Below are 23450 nucleotides of genomic sequence, written 5' to 3'. Positions count from 1 at the left end.
CAGTATGAACACACTGGGGCCAGCAGGCTCCTGAATCATGGAATGGTTTGGGTTGGAAAAGCTCTCTAAGGTCATCAAATCCAACCATTCCCCAGCACTGCCAAGGTCACCACTAACCCACATCCCCAAGTGCCACATCCACGTGTCTGTTAAATCCCTCCAGGGATTGGGACTCCACCACTGCCCTGGGCAGCTGTGCCAGGGCTGGACAACCCTTTGGGTGAAGCAATTCTCCCAATATCCAATGTAATTCTCCCCTGGCACTTACTGCCTGGGCTCTGTGGGTCCAAAAAGAGCTGGATGTGGCACATACCCAGCACACAGGACCTGGCAGAGGAGCACTTGCTAGTGCCCCAAATCCCACTGCCCCATTCCTTCCCACAGGGCTCTCCCCAGATCCCAATGCCCCATTCCTGCCCCCAGGCTCTCCCCAGATCCCACTGCCCCATTCCCTCCCCCAGGCTCTCCCCAGATCCCAGTGCCCATCCCTTCCCCCAGGCTCTCCCACCTGCTCCTGTGGCTGTGCAGGCTGGGCCGTGCTGGGCTGGGCCTGGGGCTGGGCCGGGCTCTGTTGTTTCTGCTGAGCTGCTGCCACTGTCTTCTGCTGCATGGCTGCCTGCTGGGCCATCAGCTGCTGCTGCTGCTGCTGCTGGTAGTAGTTCTGCATGAGCTGCTGCTGTGCAGGGGCTCCTTGCTGCATCCCTGGGAACTGGGAAACAACCGGCGGTTGAGGTGCCCGAGGTGTGCCTGGGAACTGGGAACCACCAGCAGGACTGGGGGCCAGCACAGCACTGCTTACAGGCACTGCAAGTGGCCTGCAGACCCCCTGCAGAGGGGTGGTGGGACACAGCCTCCTGCTCTGAAATTAGATCCTGTCCCTGCTACCCCTGCCCAGATGGAGCTCCCCCAGCACAGACTGTCCCGTGCTCCCAAACTCCCCCAGCACAGACTGTCCTGTGCTCCCAAACTCCCCCAGCACAGACTGTCCTGTGCTCCCAAACTCCCTCCTCCACGTTTATCAACTCTAAACCTTTCACAGAATCATGGAATAGTTTGGGTTGGAAGGGATTGTAGACCCCATCCAGCCCCACCCCCTGCCATGGCAGGGACACCTTCCACCAGCCCAGGTTGCTCCAAGCCCCATCCAACCTGGCTTTGGACACTTCCAGGGATGGGGCAGCCACAGCTTCTCTGGGCAACCTGTGCCAGGGCCCCTCCACCCTCTGAGCCAAGAGTTTCTTCCTAACATCCAGTCTAACCTCATCCTTTGTCAGTTTAAAACCATTTTCCCTGTCACACTCTGCCTGTATAAAAACTCTCTCTCCCTCCTTTTCATAAGCTGCCTTTAGGCCCTGGAAGGGGCTCTAAGGTCTTTCCAGAGCCTTCTCTTCTCCAGGTGAACAGCCCCAGCTCTCCCAGCCTGGCTCCAGAGCAGAGGGGCTCCAGCCCCCAGATCACCTCCATGGCCTCCTCTGCACCTGCTCTAACAGGTCCACATCCTTTCCCCAGGATAGGAAGATTTAGACTTCCTTTGCTTCCGCTGTTAAACATCTTGTAGCAGAGATCTGTGCTGCTATAAACACCTCAGATAAGCATGTGTCATCTCTGTGTAATCATCATATGTTCACAGACCTCCTTATCACCACAGTCTACCAAAAACCAGACCAAATCTTACCCTTGAAAAGGCACCCCAGGCTTCTGGAAGCACAAGAAGGACATAAATTGTACCCTCTGCTCATCAGCTGAGTACTGAAGTGTTTCAAGACCCTGAAACACTTGGAGCTGTAACATCTCAACCAGCACCGCTGATTTTATGTTTGTACATGACAAAACTATCCCAAGGCCTTCCACACTGACAGCTAAAAATGCCAGTCTTGTGTAGCACAGGATCATCAAGTTTGGAAGAGACCTTCAAGATCATTCAGTCCAACTGTGAACACATTCCACAACCTGACCACTCATTCAGTGAAAAACCTTTCTTCTAATATCTAATCTGAACCTCCCCTGGCACAACTTGAGGCCATTTCCTCTTGTCCTTTCACTTGAGACACGGCAGAAGAGACCAACACCCACCTCACTGCAACCTCCTTTCAGGGAGCTGTAGAGAGCAAATCTTACTGGAGAACTGGGGATGCACTGGAAAATGCCTAAAACCTGCCCCTATTCCCCCCCCAACATAATATACCTCTGTAAAATGCCATAAATACAAGGACTCAGCCCTGCAGACGCCGCAGGCACACACCGAGCCAGCCGCGCTCACCCACCTGCTGCGCCTGCATCATCTGCTGCTGCTGCTGGTAGTAGGCAGCTTGTTGCTGCTGCTGCTGCTGCAGGAGCTGCTGCTTCAGGAAAAGCTGCTGCTGATGCTGAGGGGTGGCCTGGGGCTGTGTTGAGGGGACCTGGGGCTGTGCCTGCGGGGCCGGGGCTGGCGCTGCCTTGGCCTGGGGCTGGGCCGGGGGCTGCTGGGGGGCTGCTTTGGGCTGGGGGGTACTGGCAGGGAGCGAAGGCTGGGCACTGCCCAGGGCAGCTGGGCCTGCAGCTGGGAGAGAAAACCCAAAAGGGTGTTAGATCGAGGTGCAGCACAGCCCTGGGGGGCACAGGGCCCACAGGAAGCACAGGGGGAGAGAGCGGTCTCACCTTGGGGCTGAAGGGCTGCCGGGGCCGTGGGCCTCTTCCTGGGCGTCAGGGCTGGCTGGATGGGCAGGATCCCAGGGTTGGGCTGGGTCTGCCCTGCTTTAGGTCTCTGCCGGGGGGCTATGGACGTTTCTGTCGTGGGGATGGGATCTGTGAGCCTGGGAGGAAGAAAAGGAGAGCACTGAGAGCACAGCCAGTGCATGGAACACACAGCAGGTTAAACGCTCCTCCACACTCCAGCTGGGTGTGCCCAGGAAAGGGGAAACACTCGTGGGCATCTGGACACACCACACACAGCAAAACCTCCCGGATGCACTCACAACAATTAACCCAACACTGTCGCTCTGACTTCTCTGCCAATTGTGGCATCTTGTCCTGTTGGACAGCTGGGACTTGTCAAAACCGCTCACTTCATTCAAATATTTGATACAACATATTGTTTAAATCCACTCAGTGTTCTGAACAAGCAGATGAAGGACACAAATCAGCTCAGGAGCAGCTGGTACCTTTGGGCAGGGTTGTCTAAATTGCCATCTTTAGATGCACCTTAACTTTGGTACATTTACCCCAGAATCAGGTCATTGGACTCCTCTGAGTTTACTGAGCTCCAAAAAGGCAGAGCAAGAGAGAGAAGCAGCCCCTGCCCTTCTGTGGATACAGTGGCTATGATAGGAGATTGTTCTTGACACCTAACTGACCTGACCAAAGTGAGAGTAACTGCACTCAGTTATGAACCCAAACACACCGTGCTGGGACTGGCAGATGGGAGACATCCCATTTCAGAGTCTGAGGAGAGCAGCTGGGTTTGGAGTGCCCACTGTGCTCTGCTCACTCTGGACCAAAATCACACCCGAGCTTTGTCCAACACAATTTACAAGCCTCAATCACAGAACCACAAGCAGAGCAAGCAGCAGCAGGAGAGGATAAAACCCACAAGGTACAGCGGTTTCCCCACTAACTGGGCGCTTCAGATGGAAGCAATTGGGCTTTTGTGTTTTCCCCCAAAGCAATTACAGGACTCTTGCAGAAATCCCAATCATTTCGTGCAGTAACTCCTGGCTCAGGTTATGGTCTGTCGAGGGTCAGACTCAGCCACAGTCCCTGCTGAGTCTCTCAGCAGATCTGTGTTCTCTGGGGCCATTCCAGGCCCGCTGCAGTCTCTGCCCTGACTCTGCTCTCAGGTATTCCCGTGCCTCTGGAAGGATGGCATGCTGGATCCATCCAGATGCAGGAGCTCCAAGCGCTCTCAGGTATTTCCATGCCTCTGGAAGGATGGCACGCTGGATCCATCCAGGTGCAGGAGCTCCGGGAGCTGCTGTGGAGCAGTGCCTGGGGCACAGAGAGCTGCTGAGTCCTGCTGAACATCCCCCAAATCCCACTCCCTGCAGACAAACCCCCCCTTGTCTGCATCTGCTGCCCTCAGATCAGAGAGCCCGGGGTCGTTCCTGCTCTCAGGAACGCGGTGTTTGTCCCCAGGGAAGCAGCAAACACACCCCTGCTGATCAACAGAGAGACACAACAGGCACAACAGAGAGGGGAGCACAAAGCAGGGGGTACCTGGCCTTGGGCTGACTCTTCTTTGCAGCAGCTTCACTTGCTTTAACCGGGTCTGGGAGTTTAGCAGGGATTGGAGAGTTCTGCAGATCCCAAAAACACCCAATTTGGTATTGTGAGGGCAGAAAACAGAGTCAGAAATAATTTGCAAAAGTATCATAATAAAACAGGGAGATCTGGGGATCCCCAAAGCAATTTTTCCTCATGCTGGACACATGACAAACTCCTCAAAGTTCATGTCATGGGGAGACAGTAGATTTAGAGAGTCTTTACAAGGGGGAAAAGAAAAGGCTCAGCTTTTTGACCATTTACTACGCAGGGAACACAAACACAAAGGTTCATAGCACAACCTGGGCGTTTTTAAAAGGAAACCTGGGGGACAACAGCAACAATATTTATTAATAATGCTATAAAACACAGGCATAATAGTACCAAAACCATCTCTTATTCATAAAGACCATAAATAACCACCTGAACATGGGGAGAAAAAAGTAGGTTTCTATTTACCTGGAAACAACAAAATAAAATGTCTGTCACAGGTGTCCACACCACCATAAGAAAATAACTGTCAACTCTATTTTTCAGTTAAGCCTCTAAGAACAAACTGAGAAGGGGCAGATGGCTGTGCAAGGACTGATGCAATTGAAATACAAGTTCCAGCCAGCCAACAGCCCCCAAACTGCTGTGTTTAAACCCAACTGCACCCAAACTACACAAGCTGTGATGCGTGTGCCTGGAAATCAAATTGGTTTCCCAAGCATGGCCTAATTTTCCATGTTGACATGCACAAGATCTCTTGGTTGGCCTCACACTTGGTGACTGGGTGAGAAGGTAAATCAGGGACAAACAGGAATAAGTAACATATGAAAAACCCTGATTCCTGCCCTCATCCTCCCAAAAATCTAAATCAAACAGCACTGATAATTAGAAACACAAAAAAACCTACTCTCCTAATTACAGAACTGGGGAACAACCTACAGAATACAGCAAAATGTTCAGCATTGAGCAGCTGCCCCCCAGTCTCCTCCCACAGAGGCCTCCCTCAGTCCCCCCCTCTGCTCACCTGGACGTTCTGCACTGGGCACTCCTTCTTTGCCAGTCTGAATGCAAAGTAGGAGACCTGATAAATGTCAGGTCTCTTATCAGGGTCTGGCTCAAGCATATACCCTGGAAGAGGCAGAGATGTGACATCAGAAACAGAGCAGACAGATGCACATGAGCCAGCTGTGGCAGCTCCTCAGACTGCACAGAATGAAGGAATTTCTCGGGATTGGGGTGGGGAGGCCCTGGCGCAGGATCCCAGAGGAGCTGTGGCTGCCCCATCCCTGGGAGTGTCCAAGGCCAGGCTGGACAGGGCTTGGAGCAACCCGGGACAGTGGAAGGTGTCCCTGCCTGTGCCAGGGGGTGGGACTGGATGGTTTTAAGGTCCCTTTCAACCCAAACCATTCCATGACTGTCCACTTGGTACAAGCAGGGCTAACAGGGTGCTCTGCCTCCTTCAGAGCACCCGGTCAGGTCAGGGCTCAGCAGGGCTGAGCTGCTCGTGGGCTCAGCTGGGAACAGAGCAGGACAGACAGCCAACACAGCTATGGCCAATCTGCCTCCAGGGCAAGGAGGGGAAATGCTGCCTGCTCAGGGAATAGCAACTGGGTTTGACTTTGTACTTCCCAGTAAACCCACAGGAGAAGAGCTTGATCCAGCCCCGGTGTGTCAGGGGGGCAGGAGGACAAGGCAGCCACAGACACCACTGCACAGATACCCCACATGAGCAAAGAAAATACCAGGCTGCTCTGCAAACACATCCAACTCTGTGTGAGTCAAGATTGTGGCTAGGAAGAGAAAAAATCAAATGCTGTGCTGGAAACAAGAGAGCTGCCCCAGCTTTGCCAAGAGTAGTGCATTGTACGCTTAATTACACAATCACTCTAGTCAGTGGGTTATTTATAAATCATTTCAGTTCTGCTTCCCAGTTCACAGAAGATGAATTCTTATCACTAGTCTAAGTCACTGTGGTTCTTTTCAGTTCCTTATCCAAACAGATTTATTACTGGAGAAATACGTTTCTGCATAAATAGGCTTATTGTGCAAGTTCCTGTAGGACTCAAACCAAACGGTTGTCTGTGTTCCTGCCCTTCCCCAGAGCTCACCCCAGCCCGGCCAAACAGAAACCCCTTTGTCACAGCTGGCCCTCCAAGAGTGATCTCCTAAGCTTCTAAAAGATCACTTTAACCAACCCCTGGGCAAGCAAGTCTCCTAAAAGGAGAGGAGAACTGCTGGTTTTCCTGTGGGAGCAGAGAACATGAGAACAGAACACCTGTGCTGGGTGTTGGCCCCGTGGGAGCTGCCTGGCCCTGTCAGACACTCACGGATGAGGCAGTGCATGTCCTGCGAGTGCCGCGAGTTGTCCGGGATGGTGAAGGTGCCGTCACAAATGGCCACCTGGCTCTCCCCAAAGGGCAGGGTGAAGTAGCACAGCTTGTACAGCAAACAGCCAAGGGCCTGGGGAGAGAGAACAGAGCAGGGACTGAGCAAACGGCCAAGCACAGCTCAAACACCACGGCACAGACAGGGAGGGGGCTCCAGCCTGGGTATCCAGGTCCTGTGTGATGTCAGGCTTGCACCCAGCACCCCTGGGATGGACCTGAACACGGGTACAGGGCAGGACACAGCCATGGAGAGCTCAGCTCTCCCCTGTTAGGGAGACACTGCTCTGGGGGACTGTATATCATCAACCCCGCACGGCTCCGCAGAGCACAGCCCTTCATGTCTTTGAACAGGCAAAGCCTCTTTCTGCCACACACCGAGAGAAAAAAGCAAAGGAACAGCACAAATAAATGGCAACCATCATCATTAATACATTTATTCTGACAAAGAGAAGCCCAAACTGTTTCCAAGCTTAAGTTCAAACAACCTTTCAGCTGTTCTAAATAAATGCCAGGGAAATACAGCTCATTCTGCAGCCTGCCAGGCTGTACCACCCTTGCCTCCACTGCCGTGCTGCTTTTGGCAGCAAGAACCACCACCTATTGCAAAAGAAAACACAATTTCTGCACAAAGGGCTAATTATGAAACACTCCCACCACCTCAGAGGGGAGAACAGGAAACATTTCCTAATCCTAAGCTACTCATCATCAGCTCATCTCCTTTGTCACAGGATTTCTCAATTAAACTGCTCTCTGGTTTACAATCACCTCAGCAGGTTTGAAGGGAAGGGAGGTTTGCAGCAGGACAAGCACTGGAACAGGACTGGAAGCTGAGGCTCCCTATGCCCACCAACACACACACTGGTCTGGACACTCCAAGGGTCACAGGAACAGAATTCCTGCCATGCCAGGAAGAGCAGAGCCCCTGGATCTCCACCTTTCCCATTATCAGAGGAAGGAGTGCAAATCCTGGCTCTCCTCTGGCTGCCTCTGAGGCCCTGACTGTTCTTTCACAGCTGGACCTTCCCTCTCTGCTCCCACCCAGTGCTGTGCCTGATCCCACAGACTCCTGCTGAAATGTGCTCCCACAGGAGCTGCTGCTCCCAGCTCCAGCTGAGCTCCCTGAGAGCAGGGGACTCTTCCCAGCAGGTGTCACACCAGCAATTTTCCCTCTTGTACATGCACAGCTATTGTACATCAAAACCCTTTTTCTGCTTCTGCTGTGTTACTTCCTAGCTCAGGGCTCCAGAAACCACACAAACACACTCCCAGTTACCACTTTAAACACTTGCAAACACATCTGCTGAACTGCCTCTATGCTCCAAACAGCACAGACTCTTTTCCACCACTGTCCCATCCGAAGGGAAGCCTTCCACCCTGGATCAGGTTAGCCAGGAATGGATTCCACTCCAGCTGGATTCTGCTCTCACCATGAAGAGCATGGCAGGATTGCCCTGATCAGCAGGAACAGCAGTGCAGGAGTTTGGCCTTTGGCCAGTTTGCCAATTCAGCCCCGTGTTACACAGGATCACCCACTACTGCTGCGGGGAGCAGGTCCATTTGCTCGGGTTTCTATTCAGTTCTGAACAGTAACTTCTGTCTCACATGCCTACACCCCAACTCAGGCACAAGAAACTAAAATATTTCAAATTTTCTGCTTTAACTCTTCAGATATGAAATCAGGTTTGCCCTGTTCAATCCTGGAGCTTCATACATAAATTCAAACCACACGAGAGGAGCACACACATCTCATCCAGCAGCCCCCCTGCTCAGCAGGAACTCATCAGACATATCAGCAGAGGAACTCTTCATTCAGAAATGCCCAGGTTCTTCAGGAAAGCAGGTTAGCCCAGTTTCCCTGCCCTCATGGCAGTGAAGCAGCTGCAGCCTGGCTGGGGGTGTCAGTGGTTTCCATACATACCCATATGTCTGCTTTTGTGGTGATTAGTTTGCCACTGTACAGGTTGACCATCTCTGGTGCTCTGTAGGATAACGTAGTGTACCTGCAGAGAAACATCCATCAGGGAGCTCAAAAGGGGTATCAGAGGCATTTTCACTGTGTCACAGTTCCAAATACATCCAAATTCTCTCTTTCCCTATTCATTTTAGGGAAAAAGATACTAAAGATATCTACTTAAAAAAATCTTTAACAGCATCATGTGCTACATACCTCAAACACTACCTCTACCTCTAACAATAAAACACCCCTGCAAACTGCCCTGGAAAGCCAAAACAGTAACCACAATCCATTCTAAAACAAGGAATTCACTCATGAAAATGCACAGTCATTTTAAGAACTACAACAGAAATATTCAAGGATGCAAAGTATTAACAAGGTCAGTAATCAACTGTCCTCTGCAGTGTCCTCACTGCAGGGCTGTGGCCAACTGTATCACAGATTGTAACTGGATATGTGGCTCCTAAAAACCAGATTTCACACCAGGACTCCTGCTCAGAGCCACTGTAAGCAAGGGAAGGGCCATTGTGTACCTCAAACCAGAGCTGGAATCTGCCTCATTTGAACAGATCCCCACAAACAGTACAGCTGGAAACTGCACCAGAGTTTAAGAGACTCTCCTGATGAGCTTTCCTATCAGCAGGTCTGTAATTTCTGCTGTGGCACTTTGCCTGCTGCTTACCTTGATCACAGGAAAGCATCACTAAAGGCAGAGGTTTTGCAGGCTTAAGGGTACAGACAGGGCATTCCAAAGGGACTGCAACACTGGATTAGGAGAGCTCTGATGACTCCAAACAAACAAGTCTAGGAAATCCAAGCAGGTGTAGCTGCATTCTAACGAAAAGGAGGCTCTGCACACATCTCTAACCAGCCAGGATGTTGTACTGACAGAGGTGGCAAGTTTGCAGCAGTGATGTTGTTAAAACTAAAGCAAGACCAAGGACCAGGAGTATGCTCCATCCCTGATCCAGGTCCTGCTGAATTGCAAGGGAAGTCCCCTTTGCAGAAGCACCCAGGAGCACCAGATGCTGCCAGAACAGCTGGCTGTGGATGGGACAGGAGAAGGAGATGGATTAAAGCCCTCCAGGGCTTGACACTTCCCATGCAGAGCCGAGATGGGGCCCTGAGTCACTGCTCGGGAAGGACAGGGATTGTGTCATCCCTGCCTGGTAGCTCAAAGGAACCAAGAGAGATAAAGGACAGAGACAGAGTGACCCCACACAGAACAGAACAGGTCACTGCCTGCAAGGTGGGGCAGCTCCTCTGCATTACACGCTCAGTCCTTCAGCTCCAAAGCAATTACATCAAACTCAATTTACTGTTCCACCTTCCCCCGGGCACTCATTTACCTGCAGCACACACTGCCATGCAGCACAGCCAAGCTGCTGCAGCAGGCCTGAGCAGAATTAATCCCAGCACAAGACAAAATTACCCTTCAAACACAAACTAGGCCCGAGCTGAAAAGGCAAAGCACACTTACTTTTTGATCTCCTCCTCGACCGCGTTCACCCCCTCCGTCTGGGGGTTCTGGAATTTGTTGGTGGCACTCCCGAAGTCACACAGGACATAGTGGCCACGGTCGTGCAGCAGGATGTTTTCAACCTACAAGTGTCACAGACAGAGTCACTCAGACACAAAAAATATTCCAGGTTTTTTTTCCACAAGCCAAGGTTTTCAGTGCCTGAAGACATCTCAGACACATCTGACATGAAGGCGTAACACGACAGCAAAGCAAACAGGCATCGAGCCTCTGTCACAGCCCCTAAAATAGAAGTCAAATGATGGAAGCACAGTTGTAACACTGCCTTCCATCCTGCCACCCCTCCCTTCTCCTCCTGCAAGCACACTTCTGCCTCTGCCAGGACTACCAGGACAAGAACAGTGGCCTGGCATCTCTGGTGCTCAGTGTCCGTGTGCTGCTGTGCCCCTGCTCTGGCATCTGAACGGGGGACAGTAAATCCAGCTGTCCCCAGCTGTGCAAAGGGCTGTCCACGGGACAGAGAGGAGGCAAACACATGACAGCACACACACTTCTGTACTGTATGAAATTCAAACACATCTCCAGGCCTTTGCCTGCACTCCCCCTGTCCCTGAGGGTCTCGTTCCAAAATGCTCACACTTTAGGTGCCCCTTCTCAGAAGGTGTTGGGTACCCCACAGTCCCTGAACAGGGGCTGGAACAGCCAAGGTTCCTCCAGGCTGCTGAGATGATCCCTTTCCCTTCAAATATTATATGGTACCTTGAATCAGGCAACTGAAAGAACTACTGAAACAAACACCTGGGACAGCTGAAAAAATAAATAAAATCAGCAGAAACACTGCCTTCCCCTCAATACTCACACTTAATCATGCAATAACAAAAACCTAGCAAATTGCCTGAATGTTTCAACACAGACTTAAAATGTGTAAAACCCTGGGTTCAGATCTCTGCTTCGGCAGAGCAGCCCTGTGCTCCCACTCCTCATCTGTACAGAGGCATTAACAGCATGTTCTCTCGAGGGAACACACAATTTTTCATGTCTTTATCTTCAATCAGTGTCAAATGCTCAGATACAACAGCGAGATAAGACACACTGCTCACACAGTTCAGAAAAAACCCCACATAAGCGTTTGCTAACAAAACCCTTTGGAAGTGGAGCTCCCCATCAAGGATGAGCCTCACAAGAAGGAAAGAAAAAGGAGGAGTCAGCATTTTAAGCATCAGAAAACGCAGCCAAATTAGAGCAGCTGAGGGGGAGAAGGCTGGCTTGGAACCAAGGGTTAAACATCCCCCTTCTCCCCCTGCCATCCATCTGCTTTGAATAAAGCACTGCACACAGATGTTCTCCCCAGCACATCCACACTGATTGTTATTCCCTCTTCGCTGCAAATACTCCTCAAGCATTGCCAGAAGAGTCCTTCCTCTTTATCTGGTTGAGAAGTCTGAGGTGATTTTTCACTGAAACATCCTGCAAGGTTTGTTAAACGTCAGCACTGGACTATCCAGCAACCAGGTTTGATCAGTAACTGCCAGCAAAAGGAAAAAAATACAGCAAAATAAAGCTCTTGAATCACTGCTACTGCCTGCCAGGCCAGAGAAAAGTGTCTTTAAAAGGAGTATGGAGGTGTCTTCTTCTGGTCAAACTCCCAAAAAGCTGCACTCCAGCTCCCAGTACTGCTGAGCATTTACAACTCTGGCTGCAACCTTCCACACAAAGTCAGACTTAGACCCCAAACAAAAGCCTTTAAGGGAAACAATGAGTTGCTTTAAGTTTTGTAGGTTACAGAGTGTAGCTTCAGTCTTTCCAAACTAAATGCTTCTTTGCTAAAACAGAACTAAAGTATAAAACCCCCTGCACAGACATGCTGGGAAGGGATAAGGACTGGGGCTTTAAGTAGTGAATTCAACACCCATTACCCTCTCCTGAGAGCAAGGGCTTTAAGGCGAGTATTCCTAAGCTCAGGTGGTGATTTGGGAGGGATGCATGACCAGGGCACACTTCCTAACTGCTTTCCAGCACCTTCAGATCTCTTCAGAGATGTTTCAGCTGCCCTTTCTCCCCTGGCACCGCTCACTGTTCCCCTCTGACAGCTCATGGAGCATTTCCTGGCACGGAGCGAAAGCCACGTGGCACCTTAGAGCACCAACTGATTTTGGCACAGGAACACTCCAAACATGGCCAACAGGAGGGTTTTACCATTACAGGACTGAACAATTCTACATATCACACTCAACAGATCCAGCCAAACAAATCCCAGGCTTGTTTGTGGCATCAGGGCAAGACTTGGCATTCCAAACAGTGATGGAAGGCAGAGAGGTGACAGCAGCACAGTGGGACTGTCTGATCACACCACACAAGGGCTAAGAGGAAAGCAGGTGAAACTAAATCCTTATCCTGAGAGCACAACCCCCTGGGCATTGCAAAAAGTAGGGGAAGGAAAGGAGAAAGAGGTTTGCATCAACAGCATCCTCCGGGTTGCCCGACACAGTTTTTGGTGCATCCTGCTGTGTAGCTGCTACAAGGGAAATCATCTGCTCATCTGCCATCCAGTCACCTGCTCCTGGAACCAGGGGGGTTCAGACCACCGGAAGCACCACAGGTAGAAATGGGAGACCTCTCCCTGCAGAAATCCAAGCTGGTTCTAAGCTGGTGCTCTGAACAACAGGAGTTATGAGATGTGAGACTGGAAAGACGAGGTAAAATATAAAACAAGCCATGCAAACAACTGCCCCAGGTACGGGGTAGTTGTGTAAATCACCAGCCCTAGGCAGATTTTGCCCTTCCTCCACCTCACTAAACCCTGCTCCTCTGGGGTCTGACAGGTCTAGTTTCTTACAGAGATTCCAACACAGCAGCAGAGTGATATAACAGATTGCCATAAGGTTTGGCCATTTGTTCTGCACTGTCAAAAGGCCTAAACTAAAGATACAGGAATTGATCTTACCCCAGAAAGGAGAACAAAAATAAACTTTTTAGGACTGCCCTGCAGCAGCAGCGGCCCATGAACCCTAAGGGTGAGGAAAGTCCCTGCAAGAACCAGTAAAGATTATACTGCCAGTGAATCCTCCTCAGAGGGGTCTGGACTGGGGCACCAGCAGCACACAAGAGGCTTCTGCATTTTAGGGAAAAAGCTGCATCAATATACACCTGGTTTTGTGGTAACCAAAGCAGAAGTAATGAAACATCCCAGCCTGAACTGCACAGCATGCAGCTGGCACAGCACCTGAGTCACTCAGACCAGGTAGGAAAACCTTAACACACAGGGGTGACACGGGATCATCTCATGGCCCTCACTCGCAGTGAGATGGCCCCTTTTGCCTACAAAACTCTGGGGAAAGGTGCTGTTGTCCCTCGGTCACTTCCCACCAGGGGGGACTGTGCCAACAGGAGGTGGTTCTGCTTCAGGCAAAGCCTGTTGGGTTAATTCAAAACCAGAGCCACAGGCCACTGAGACTCCTCCAGCTGCGCTTGTCTGAAAGGGTTGAGAGCTCATTCACAGGACCCCTGCTGCTGGCAGGAACCTCCAGCACCAGAGACACATCAAAGAGCTGCAAAGGCCTCCAACCCCCAGGCAGCTGCCTCCAAAATCAACATCTGTCCCCTCTTCAGCAGGGTTATGTTCACCCCAAGAAAACACCTAAGGATGGACGCCCTCCTTACACCCAGAGCCTGTACAGATCTTCTTTGGCCCTTAGTTTCTCTTGGCTTTGCAACTCCCCCTTGACAGTTTTAACTCAAATAAAGTCAAAATATATATAAATCATTAATTGTGCATTCGTGCTTAGATCCCCAGAGGTCTCCACAACAGAAATAATACACAATTCAACCAGAAAATGATTCCAAGCAGAGCAGAGCCAACTCTGACTCTGGGCACAGCCTACCAAGAGCCAGGCCTTGCAAAATCTCCCCGATCTAGGCAGTGGGAGCTGGCTATCAGACCCCAACAGCCCATTTCAACTGCAACTCAGGGCAGAAAGTAACACTCAACTCACTAACCCAGCACAGATGTCCCAGATTCATTCCCAGGCCACATAATGAGTTTGTTCTTTGGGAAAAACCCCAGGGATTCACCAAAAAGGTAACGGCAGGGGTTGATGTCAGCTGGAGAGGTTCCTGTTCCTCATCCTCTCATCCCAGTTTTCCTGGCCTATACAAACTTCTGCAAGATGTCCACAGACTTTACCAGCTCTAAATCCAGGCCTCAAACTGATACACCACCTGTTTCCCTCTGGAAAACGCTCACAGGAGTTATTTCTCTGTCCAAACCAACTGAGCAGTGGTGTCCCTGCCACTTCAAACGTGCCAACCCACCCCAGACCCCGAGGATTCCTGCCCCTGCCCCACCTGGCTCTCCTTGGCACACGGGGCATCTCTGGCTCCCACAAAACAACGCGGTACAAACAAACATCTGTGAGGGCTCTGAAAATAGAACCTGCCCCACAAAGCACATCTGAATTTCAAATCTGCTCAGCAGCCTCCTTCCTTCTTGGCTGAATATTTTATTCCGGCATTTTACGAGCTTGTAGAGAGGAAAGGGAACATCTTTTTGTTTGCTTGATTACAGGCATGGGATTTTTCCCAAGCTCTCCTTGCAGGCCCAGCCCTGTTCCCAGCTAAGCATGCACAGTTTTACAACACACTTTCATGGTCAGAGCTCTAGAGGCCAGTTCCAAAAGCTCCTAATAACTCCTGCCCCACGGCCAACACCTCCTTTTAATGTGGGTCCAGGTAACAACCTCATAGCATATTTTTTTGTGAGCAACCTTAAATCATCCAGGGTGTTTCAGGGGGTAGAAAGTCACTGTGAATAATTCATCAAGTACACTCTGGCACGTGTGCAAACCAGAATTATTCACGAACATTTGTGTTTAAAGAGATCTATAGATGGTAAACATATGGTGAGCAGCAATGAGAGGCTCATTTCTTTTTTTATCTTCCAATAGAGAGGTGTATTCATGCCCACTTTTCCTCATTACTAACGAGGGAAGCACAGCACTGGCACTGGCGTAGGCAGCAGGCAGACAGTGAGGATCACAGAATCACAGAATGTGCTGAGTTGGAAGAGACCCACAAGGATCATCCAGTCCAACCCTCAGCCCTGCACAGGCCCATCCCCAAGAGTCACCCCCTGTGTCCCAGAGGATCAGCCAAACCCTCCTGGAGCTCTGGCAGCCTTGGGGCTGTACCCACTGCTCTGGAGAGCCTGGGCAGTGCCCAACCAGCCTCTGGGGGAAGAACCTTGTCCTGAGATCCAACCTGACCCTGCCCTGACCCAGCTCCAGCCACTCTCTGGGTGCTGTCCCTGGTCCCCCCAGAGCAGAGCTCAGTCCCTGCCCCTCCTCTGCCCCTGCCCAGGCAGTTGGAACTGCAGTGAGGTCTCCCCTCAGTCTCCTCTTCTCCAGCTGAACACACCAAGTGCCCTCAGTGTCCTCACACGGCTTCCAATCAAGGCCCTTCCCCATCCTCGCTGCCTCCTTTGGACACTCTCTAAGGGCTTAACATCTTCCTTATATCCCAAACTGCCCCCACATCCCAGGTTATTCCGACACTCCCTGCTGGCCCCTGGAGCACAGAGTTCACCTTCAGGTCCCTGTGGATGATGGGGGTCTTGCACTGGTGCAGCCTGGCCACGGCCTCGCAGGTGTCGCAGAAGATCTGCAGGACCTCGTTCTCGGAGAAGCCGGTCTGCAGGCGCTGGTTCATCAGGTTCACCACCTGCCCTCCTGCACAAACAGCACACAGGGTGAGCTGGGACAAACAGGCACACAGGGTGAGCTCCCATCAAACAGGCACACAGGGTGAGCTCCCATCAAACAGGCACACAGGGTGAGCTCCCATCAAACAGGCACACAGGGTGAGCTCCCATCAAACAGGCACACAGGGTGAGCTCCCATCAAACATCACACAGGGTGAGCTCCCATCAAACACCACACAGGGTGAGCCCCAGTGCCCCAGACACCCTTGTCCTGCTCTGCTCCCCACACTGGGGCTCTGCAGGTGGCACGTGAGGAGCTCAGGAGTTCAAATTAAGCTCACAACAAACCTTCCCCAGAGGCTTTTTGCAGTCTGCTTACTCAGCTTGTTTTGTTCTCATCTCCTCCCCTAAATCCCAGGGTTTGCATAACTTGGGCAGGCGTTACAGCTCACCTGGGCAGGTGTTACAGCTCACCTGAGCTCCAGGTAGAGCTTCCAGAGCAGCACACCAGCTCCCACAGCCCACCTTCCCCTGGCTGTGTCAGCACTCAAGTTATTCTGACTAAGCCACATAATTTTCTTTTTTTCTTCCGAGTAAGACTTATTTTGTCCAACTAGAGGAATAAAAGGTTGAATCTGGGGCACCCACAGTCCACAGATTAGCTTGCCACATGTAAGCAAGAGGAGGGAGGGAGACAGACACTCAGAAAACCCACACACTCAGTGGCTTGGCTGAAGTTGTCAACTGGCAAAGAAATTAAAAATCCATCTGTAACAAAGGAAACTCCAGACAAACAAAACCAAGTTTTCATGAACGAGTCCTGAATTGGCCTCAACTTTGAGGTTTTGTTGCTGTCAAGGCCTATCCAAAACAATCCAGAGGTTCTTTCCCTCTCAGAATGCCCCATATAGACAAACTCCCTTCTGAGGCTTTGGCCAAGCAGAACTGTATCACCCCACCTCACAAGTGTCAGAAAACTTCCATGGTAGGAAAGAAAAACTCAGTTTAATAAATAGTACAGCTGTGAACATTTTACACTCAAAATGAGCGTGGTTCTGCACACAAAGACACTGATTTGGTTTGGAAACCGTTTGCCACAAAAGGAAAATCCATGTGTAACAACCATTCCAGTCTGAGTGCTGCAGACAGAGGCAGGCCTGTGCTCAGCAGAGCATCTGGCAAGAGCAAACCACGTCAGAAATGCCATCTTGCAGCTCTCCTCCTTTCAGATGGAAGGAAACTCCTTAGAAAGATGGATTTTACTTATCAGCCCCAAACTTGGCCAATGCAGCTGGAGGAAGTGCCTGTGAGTCGCTCAGTTTGCAGTTCCCCCCATGTGGGCTCTGCACATGGAGCTGGGCAGGGATCCCTCAGCACTGCCAGGCCCACTGACCACACTATTCCTTGGGAGAGTTAGGTCTGAGCTTACAAAGAGCTTACTGAATGATTCCTTCAGCCAAACTACACAGCAGGATCTTCCTTTCACCACCAAACAAACCCAGTGCAAGGCACTCAAGATTCCTGCATGACCCAAAGCAGCGAAGAGGACGTGGCAGAACAGAAACCTGCACTGTTCATGTTTAAAGGCATTTTAACATCTAGATGCCCTTGCTGCAATGCACTCAGCTTCAGTCAAAAGCCAGACAGGCCCAAAAATACTTATTTGCATTGACTGCCACCATCCAAACCAGCCACAGACTTCTGAGGTCACCTGGCCAAAACATTATTTTTGCTAAACACTCTTCCTGAGAGAGGCATCTGAGCCCAGCACACGCATCATGTTCCAAGCACCACATCCCAGCCACAAAGATCAAAGCTTTGGGACGGCTGGAAGAGCCTGTCTGGCTACAGACAGCCAAGCAAAAAGGTCAGAGGAATGCTTTTTGGTTCACATTATCCATGTCACACTTCTTCCAGAACAACCCTCAGTCAGGCTGAAATGGAACAAAGCTTGCAATGAAACATAAAGAGAAGAAAAATTTCATTCCACAGTCTGGGAGCTTTAGAAGAGCCACTTCTTGTGTGGACCAGCCTACAGACAACAGCAATATGTACTTTAGGGTTCTCCTTCACAATGGAAAGGATCCAGGCCTACCCTGGGCAGGAGCAAAGGTGGTACCAATCCCACGAGCAGAGTCCCCACAGCCTCACATGTCAATCCACTTCTCCACCCCCAGTTCTGGCTTTGCTTTGTTCAGAACAGCTTCCTGGCAGGCAAGAAAGGGCCAGGCCTAGAACAGCTTTTTTTATTTAAAGGAAGATGCTGTGCAAGTTCCCTGCAGGCACTGAAGGAGCAGCCCACCCATGGCCAACACGCCAAGCCCACACTCACCCCGACAGAAGTCCATGAGGATCAGCACCTCCCACACATCCCCGCTGCTCACAGAGTTGATGCTGGAGTCAATGTACCCGACGATGTTCTTGTGGCCAGACAGGTCCCGCTGCAAGGCACAGAAATTCCAGCCATGAGCCAGCCATGCAGGGCAGCAACCTCCTGCTCTGGTTCCTCCACGCTGCACAGGCTCCTGTCACTCTGGGTTAATCACAACATAGAGCCTGAACAAACCTGAGCTCTGTCTCTACCTGTTTTCCTTCCAGAAGGATTTGAGACAAACAGCAGAGAAACAGCCAGCCTGGTGCATTAACCTGTTCAGGACTGGTCAGATTTTGGCACATTCCCAGGCCAAGCCCCCAGAGCTCCTCCTCTGCACAGGGCAGATGGTGGTGGTGGCCATGCAGGACATGTTGTACTTACTTGTCTTGTCTCCTTCCACTCTTCTGCTGACAAAAAGTATCCTGAATCTTCACTATAAAAATCCACTAAACCAACAAAATAAATCTTAACCTTGCTTTTCAAAGTGCCTTATTTTAAGTAACCTGGTGGGTTAAAGCACAGGTTCTCATATCAATGACTTTTCATAGAATCACAGCCTGGTTTAGGTTGGAAGGGACCTTAAACATCATCCAGTTCCACCCCTCTGCCATGGGGACAACATGCTAAACCTGCAGGGAGAAGTCATTTCTTTGGGATTCCAGCTTCACACACAGCCCAGTCTGATGCTCAGCTTCATCAGTAAAAGAAATCAAGGTTCTGCTGGGCACATCCTGCTCTGACACTGTAGGGCTGCAAAAACTGAAGTTTAAAATAATTCCTTATTGCAGAAAAGCTGGGAAAGAAGGAATTGTTTCCCTTTAGGACAAAGATGAGTGCCTAGGATCCAGTCCAGGAGCAAGAGGACCTGCTGGGTAAGAAAGGTCCTCCTCACCCTCACCTTCCAGGCGAGCCACACATTCCAAAGGCACCAAAGACAAGGAGACAACAGAAAGCACCAGCAAGTAAAACCCAAGTAAACAAGCTCTGTGAGCACAGCTAAAACCTTTGATGTGAGATCTGATCTCAACTTTTCCCACGGAGTCATGGGGATGACAAACCATGCCCAAAGCTTCATTGTGCTATCACAAACACCAGCACTTCACTTTAAGGGTATTAACCTCATTAAAAGCTACACCCAGAATTGCCACAGGTAAGAGTTTCTGATATGATCATCTACCCCAAACCTGTACCTTATGTGGTAAATTCACAGAATGAGGATTTTATATATTTTATATTTCCTTCCCCACCTGCAGCTGCTCTAAATGTTCATCAATATCTTTGGATACAACTTCAGAAGTGGCACTTCCCATGTTTACCAGGCTGCAAATCTATTTGGATCATCTCCATTTTGTCTTTGTTCAGAGATGCTAAGTTTAAAACAGCTACCCTATCATATAAGTCCTGTATATATATAATCTAGAGAAATATCCCAGAGCTCATTACAGATACTTTCCCATTTCGAAAGCCCTGACAGTAACCACCCCAAAACCACTGTTTAAATCTCCCAACCCCATTGATGCTGAGATAACCCTCATCCTGCCCCAAAGGAGGAGAAGCTGCTGTGATATAGATTTATCTCAGGATGGGGGTCTGCCATTCCTGCACTGATTGCAGTTCAGACACAGCTACATCAGAACCATCAGCCTTTTCTGATGAGGTCTAACAGACTTTAGCTCTCAATTAAAGACTGGCAGACTGAATTCCAGCACCCCCAGCCATGCTTGCCTCTTCAGCTCTTCCTTTTCCCATTAGGCCACAGGGTTGACACGGGAGCTTTTTTTCTCCCCCCATTTTCCTGAAACTCCCTGGGTTTTTTTACTACCAGGTTTTGCTTGTCCACTGGAACTACTTACACTTGAAATAATTCAATACTAGACTTTCCCAGTCACATAACTCCAGGAGTCAGGTTTTGCTAAGAAAATGCAGTTTGTGACGCGATGTTACAGAAATCAGAGGCAGAAGGTGACCAGGCTCTCCCACCACTCCACTGCAGTGTGGTGTCCCAGCACAGCCCAGTGACTCACCATGATCTGGATTTCCCTCTTGCAGACCTGCAGGTCGTACTCGTTATTGACGTACATCCTCTTCAGGGCACACTTCACCCCATTGCTCGTCCTCACCAGAAACACTATTGCAAAGCCACCTGTGGGAGACACAAAATCACCCTGTTCATTAACAAAAAAATCTCTTGGTCTTCGCTTCCAGCCCCATCCCTGCCTTGGAGCAGTCAGGAGAGGGAGGGCACTGAGCAGCTGCCACCACTCCATGGTGGGAGTGCTCCAGCATGTGCTTGGCTCCAGAGCCTCCAGCTCTGCCCAGACAGTTATTTCTGGGAACTAAAAGGGATCCAAGGGGGTAAATCTTCAATCAATGGCAGCAAAGTTAACATTTAACACCTCCATAAAAACACACAGTTACACCGGTTCCTTGTCCTGCCACACACTGCTCCATTAACTCCATTATGAGAAGAAAGCTGAAGGACAGCAACGCTGCCTTGGACAGAAATCAGAGCTACAGATCACCCACTGAACCACCACAGCCCTAAACTTAAAAGGCTCCCTGACTCTGAAGCATCCAAGTTACATTACAAAGCTGATTTGTGCAAGAAGCAGAAGAAACATCTCCCACACGTGGTTTGATGTTTGTGCTCTTAAAACAGGACAGAAGAACAAGGGATGAAAAGCCACAATTCATTCTGTGGTCATTGCTATTAGTAAAGCCAGGACTCCCAGGATAAACTGACTTGTTTAGGATGAAAGCCTTTCATCTCTGTCAGCACTGCACCCAAACACAGGGTATTTGTGGTTCTGGCAGACACAGGAAGGTGACTGAGGATGGGGAATAAAGGCATCAAAGTTTCACACGTGGCTCCAGAGATCGGAATGAATCAGGACTAAGAGGCCCAGGGATCCAAGGAGCCAGAAGTGCTGCAAGGTGGTAAAAAGGGAGGCACGATGACACTGCTGGTGCCACCACCCAACAGCACCTCATTTGCTCTCTGGTACCTCACACTGCACCATACACTCCAGTTAAGCTGCAGGACTCCTAAAGCATCAGCTCACTAGTGAGTTGTGTGTCGGGGCTGCCGTGGCCTTCAGAAGTCCCACAGCAACGAGGGCAGCAGTTGCACACCACAAAAGGCAACTCACACCCCAAAGAATTCCCTTGTCAAAGTCTGAGCCCTTCGGTGAATCTCGTTCTTCACCAGCTGCCAGAAACCAACAGACCAACCCCACACACAGTTCCACCAGACATGTTTGCACCTGGGGGTTACTCAGCACCTACAGGAGTTGCCTCCACCATGTGACATGTCACACATGACAAACAGAAACTAAATCTGAGTAAAACTCAGCGTTAAAACAGGCTGCACGTGATGACTCCACTCTTGCAACCACCAGTGCTTACAAGCTGTTAACCAACCAACCACCACAGCCAGAAGGCCCACTGAAGCTTTCACTAAAACTGGGCTTTATTTTCACTAAGAAAAGACTGAAGAAGAGCAAATGGCCAGATCACACTGCTGTGATCAATGCGTGACCCTCTCTGTTATCAAATGGCTCTTCTGACATTACAGCCCATCTGCCAAAACAATACAGGAGGTGCAGATGCAAACAACACACCTGTCGGCTCCAGAGCTGCTGAACAGAAACCCCTCTTGGCATGCAACCCCCTCAGTTTTATACACCACAGTTTGCCACAGGAACTAGAGCAGCATTTCCTAGGAAGCCCCACTGACTTTTAGGAGCAGCCCCAGAGATGTTGCAAAAATATGCAACAGAAGGAGGAGAGGAAAAAAAGGGGAGGGAAGGAAAAAAAGCATAAAGCATCCAGACTTCAACTAAAAGTCTTAAGAACTACACCCCGGCTGCAAAATGGACATTTCCATGGAGAAAACTGGGACGTGGCCCTGGGATACAACGTCCCACAGCTGCTTCCAAGCCCTCGGAGCCCTGCGGGGCCTCCCTCCACACTGCTCACATTCAGACCCCAAAATAACCCCGACTCTCTCCCCGGAGCTGCTGCAAGTTGAGGATCTCAAATTACAAGTCGTTTCTAAGAGCTCCTGAACCCGCAGCAGTAGCTTTATTGTTCTCCCCAGCCACATTTGTCTCGTTTTTGGAAGAACAAATCCCCACGTCCCACTGGGGATCTTTAGCCCAAAGGATGGCTGCTGAAAAAAGCAACACAGCACTACTGATTTTAATTCCCCCTCTTATAACCCACAGTGGAGCCAGTAAGAGATAAGGGACCCATAACCAACACAGCTTCCCCAATCCCTACTGTCTTAACATTTTACATTTTCCAAAATCACTGGAGAGATCAGGTTCAGATTCTTTTTTTCAATTTCTGTACAATACTTCCATCAACCTCAGACACAATCTAGAGAAAACATTAAGAAAAAAAAAGGGTTTTTTCCAAATTATTACAGCTCAGTCATCATCAAAACTTTTTTGTAATCACAAGACTTTTTTGGGAGGCCTTTTTCCCCAAAAATGAGAAATCAGTAGTGACCCATGAGAAGCCCCCCCTCCTCTCCAGGGGTTCAAGTTCTCTTCTCCCAGCTCCTGGCCAGGCCTGCAGGATCCAGGACCTCTGTTTACAGTGCTGTGCTCAGCAAAAGGAAACACGAGCTGAGCAGCAAAAACAGAGCAATTAAACTTTAGGGGAAAAAAAAAAAAAGCAGCTCCACTAAGAGCTCCCCAAGAACCTCCTCCTAAATCTTTGCTTCAGCTGGGTGGGAGTGGTGCCTCTTCAGACCAACTGCTAATGCCTCATTAGCACAGGTCCTTTTCCTCTATCTGGATCCTGGGCTAATTAACAAAGTCACCTCCAGAGCACCCTTGTTAGAATATGCACATCATGGTATTTGCTTACAAGCCAACTGGCACAGAAAACTACATTCTGTGCAAGGGAGAACACAGCTAAAGCATCCCGAGAGCTCAGAGGAGAGAGACATTCAGAATATAAAATATATATATATTCAGAATATAAAAAATAAATAAAGTAATAAAAATTAAACTAATGCTTTCTGATACAGGAGTGAAACATCAACGCAGACACATGGCCTGGAGCATCTTCCAAATGCAGCAGTGACACAAATACATCAGGAAAAGCCACATTCAAGAGGATCCTGCAACATCTGCACTTCTACAAGTCACAGGAAAATTACACCCTCGTGCCCTCCTCCCCCTCACCTTTGACTCCTGCAGCTTCAGCTGAGGACACCTCACACCAGCTGTGCACAACCACTGAACCTACTTGGTTACTTTATTATTAAACTCCCTCTGGCTGCACATTAAAGCAGGACAATTTTGCCCCTGGGAAAAGCAGCA

At 49.9% G+C, this 23450-nt stretch overlaps 1 protein-coding gene across 7 annotated transcripts in view; it reads right to left on the bottom strand.

Annotated features, from left to right (window-relative positions):
• AAK1 (AP2 associated kinase 1) overlaps positions 1-23450 on the bottom strand; it is an 80877-nt gene that overhangs the window by 35571 nt on the left and 21856 nt on the right. For all 7 annotated transcript variants that reach the window (XM_032712619.1, XM_032712622.1, XM_032712620.1 and 4 more), the window contains exons 3-13: positions 20142-20260; positions 18076-18184; positions 15629-15771; positions 10049-10170; positions 8533-8614; positions 6555-6687; positions 5252-5355; positions 4192-4271; positions 2638-2792; positions 2265-2539; positions 509-709 (exon numbers count right to left, since the gene is read on the bottom strand). In XM_032712619.1, coding sequence (XP_032568510.1) covers positions 509-709; positions 2265-2539; positions 2638-2792; positions 4192-4271; positions 5252-5355; positions 6555-6687; positions 8533-8614; positions 10049-10170; positions 15629-15771; positions 18076-18184; positions 20142-20260 — 1523 coding nt within the window. The remainder of the gene's footprint in view (positions 1-508; positions 710-2264; positions 2540-2637; positions 2793-4191; positions 4272-5251; positions 5356-6554; positions 6688-8532; positions 8615-10048; positions 10171-15628; positions 15772-18075; positions 18185-20141; positions 20261-23450) is intronic.

Source organism: Chiroxiphia lanceolata, chromosome 28 (assembly GCF_009829145.1).
Source record: "Chiroxiphia lanceolata isolate bChiLan1 chromosome 28, bChiLan1.pri, whole genome shotgun sequence".
In the NCBI taxonomy this organism is placed as follows: domain Eukaryota; kingdom Metazoa; phylum Chordata; class Aves; order Passeriformes; family Pipridae; genus Chiroxiphia; species Chiroxiphia lanceolata.
This window is presented reverse-complemented; position numbering and strand designations above follow the sequence as displayed.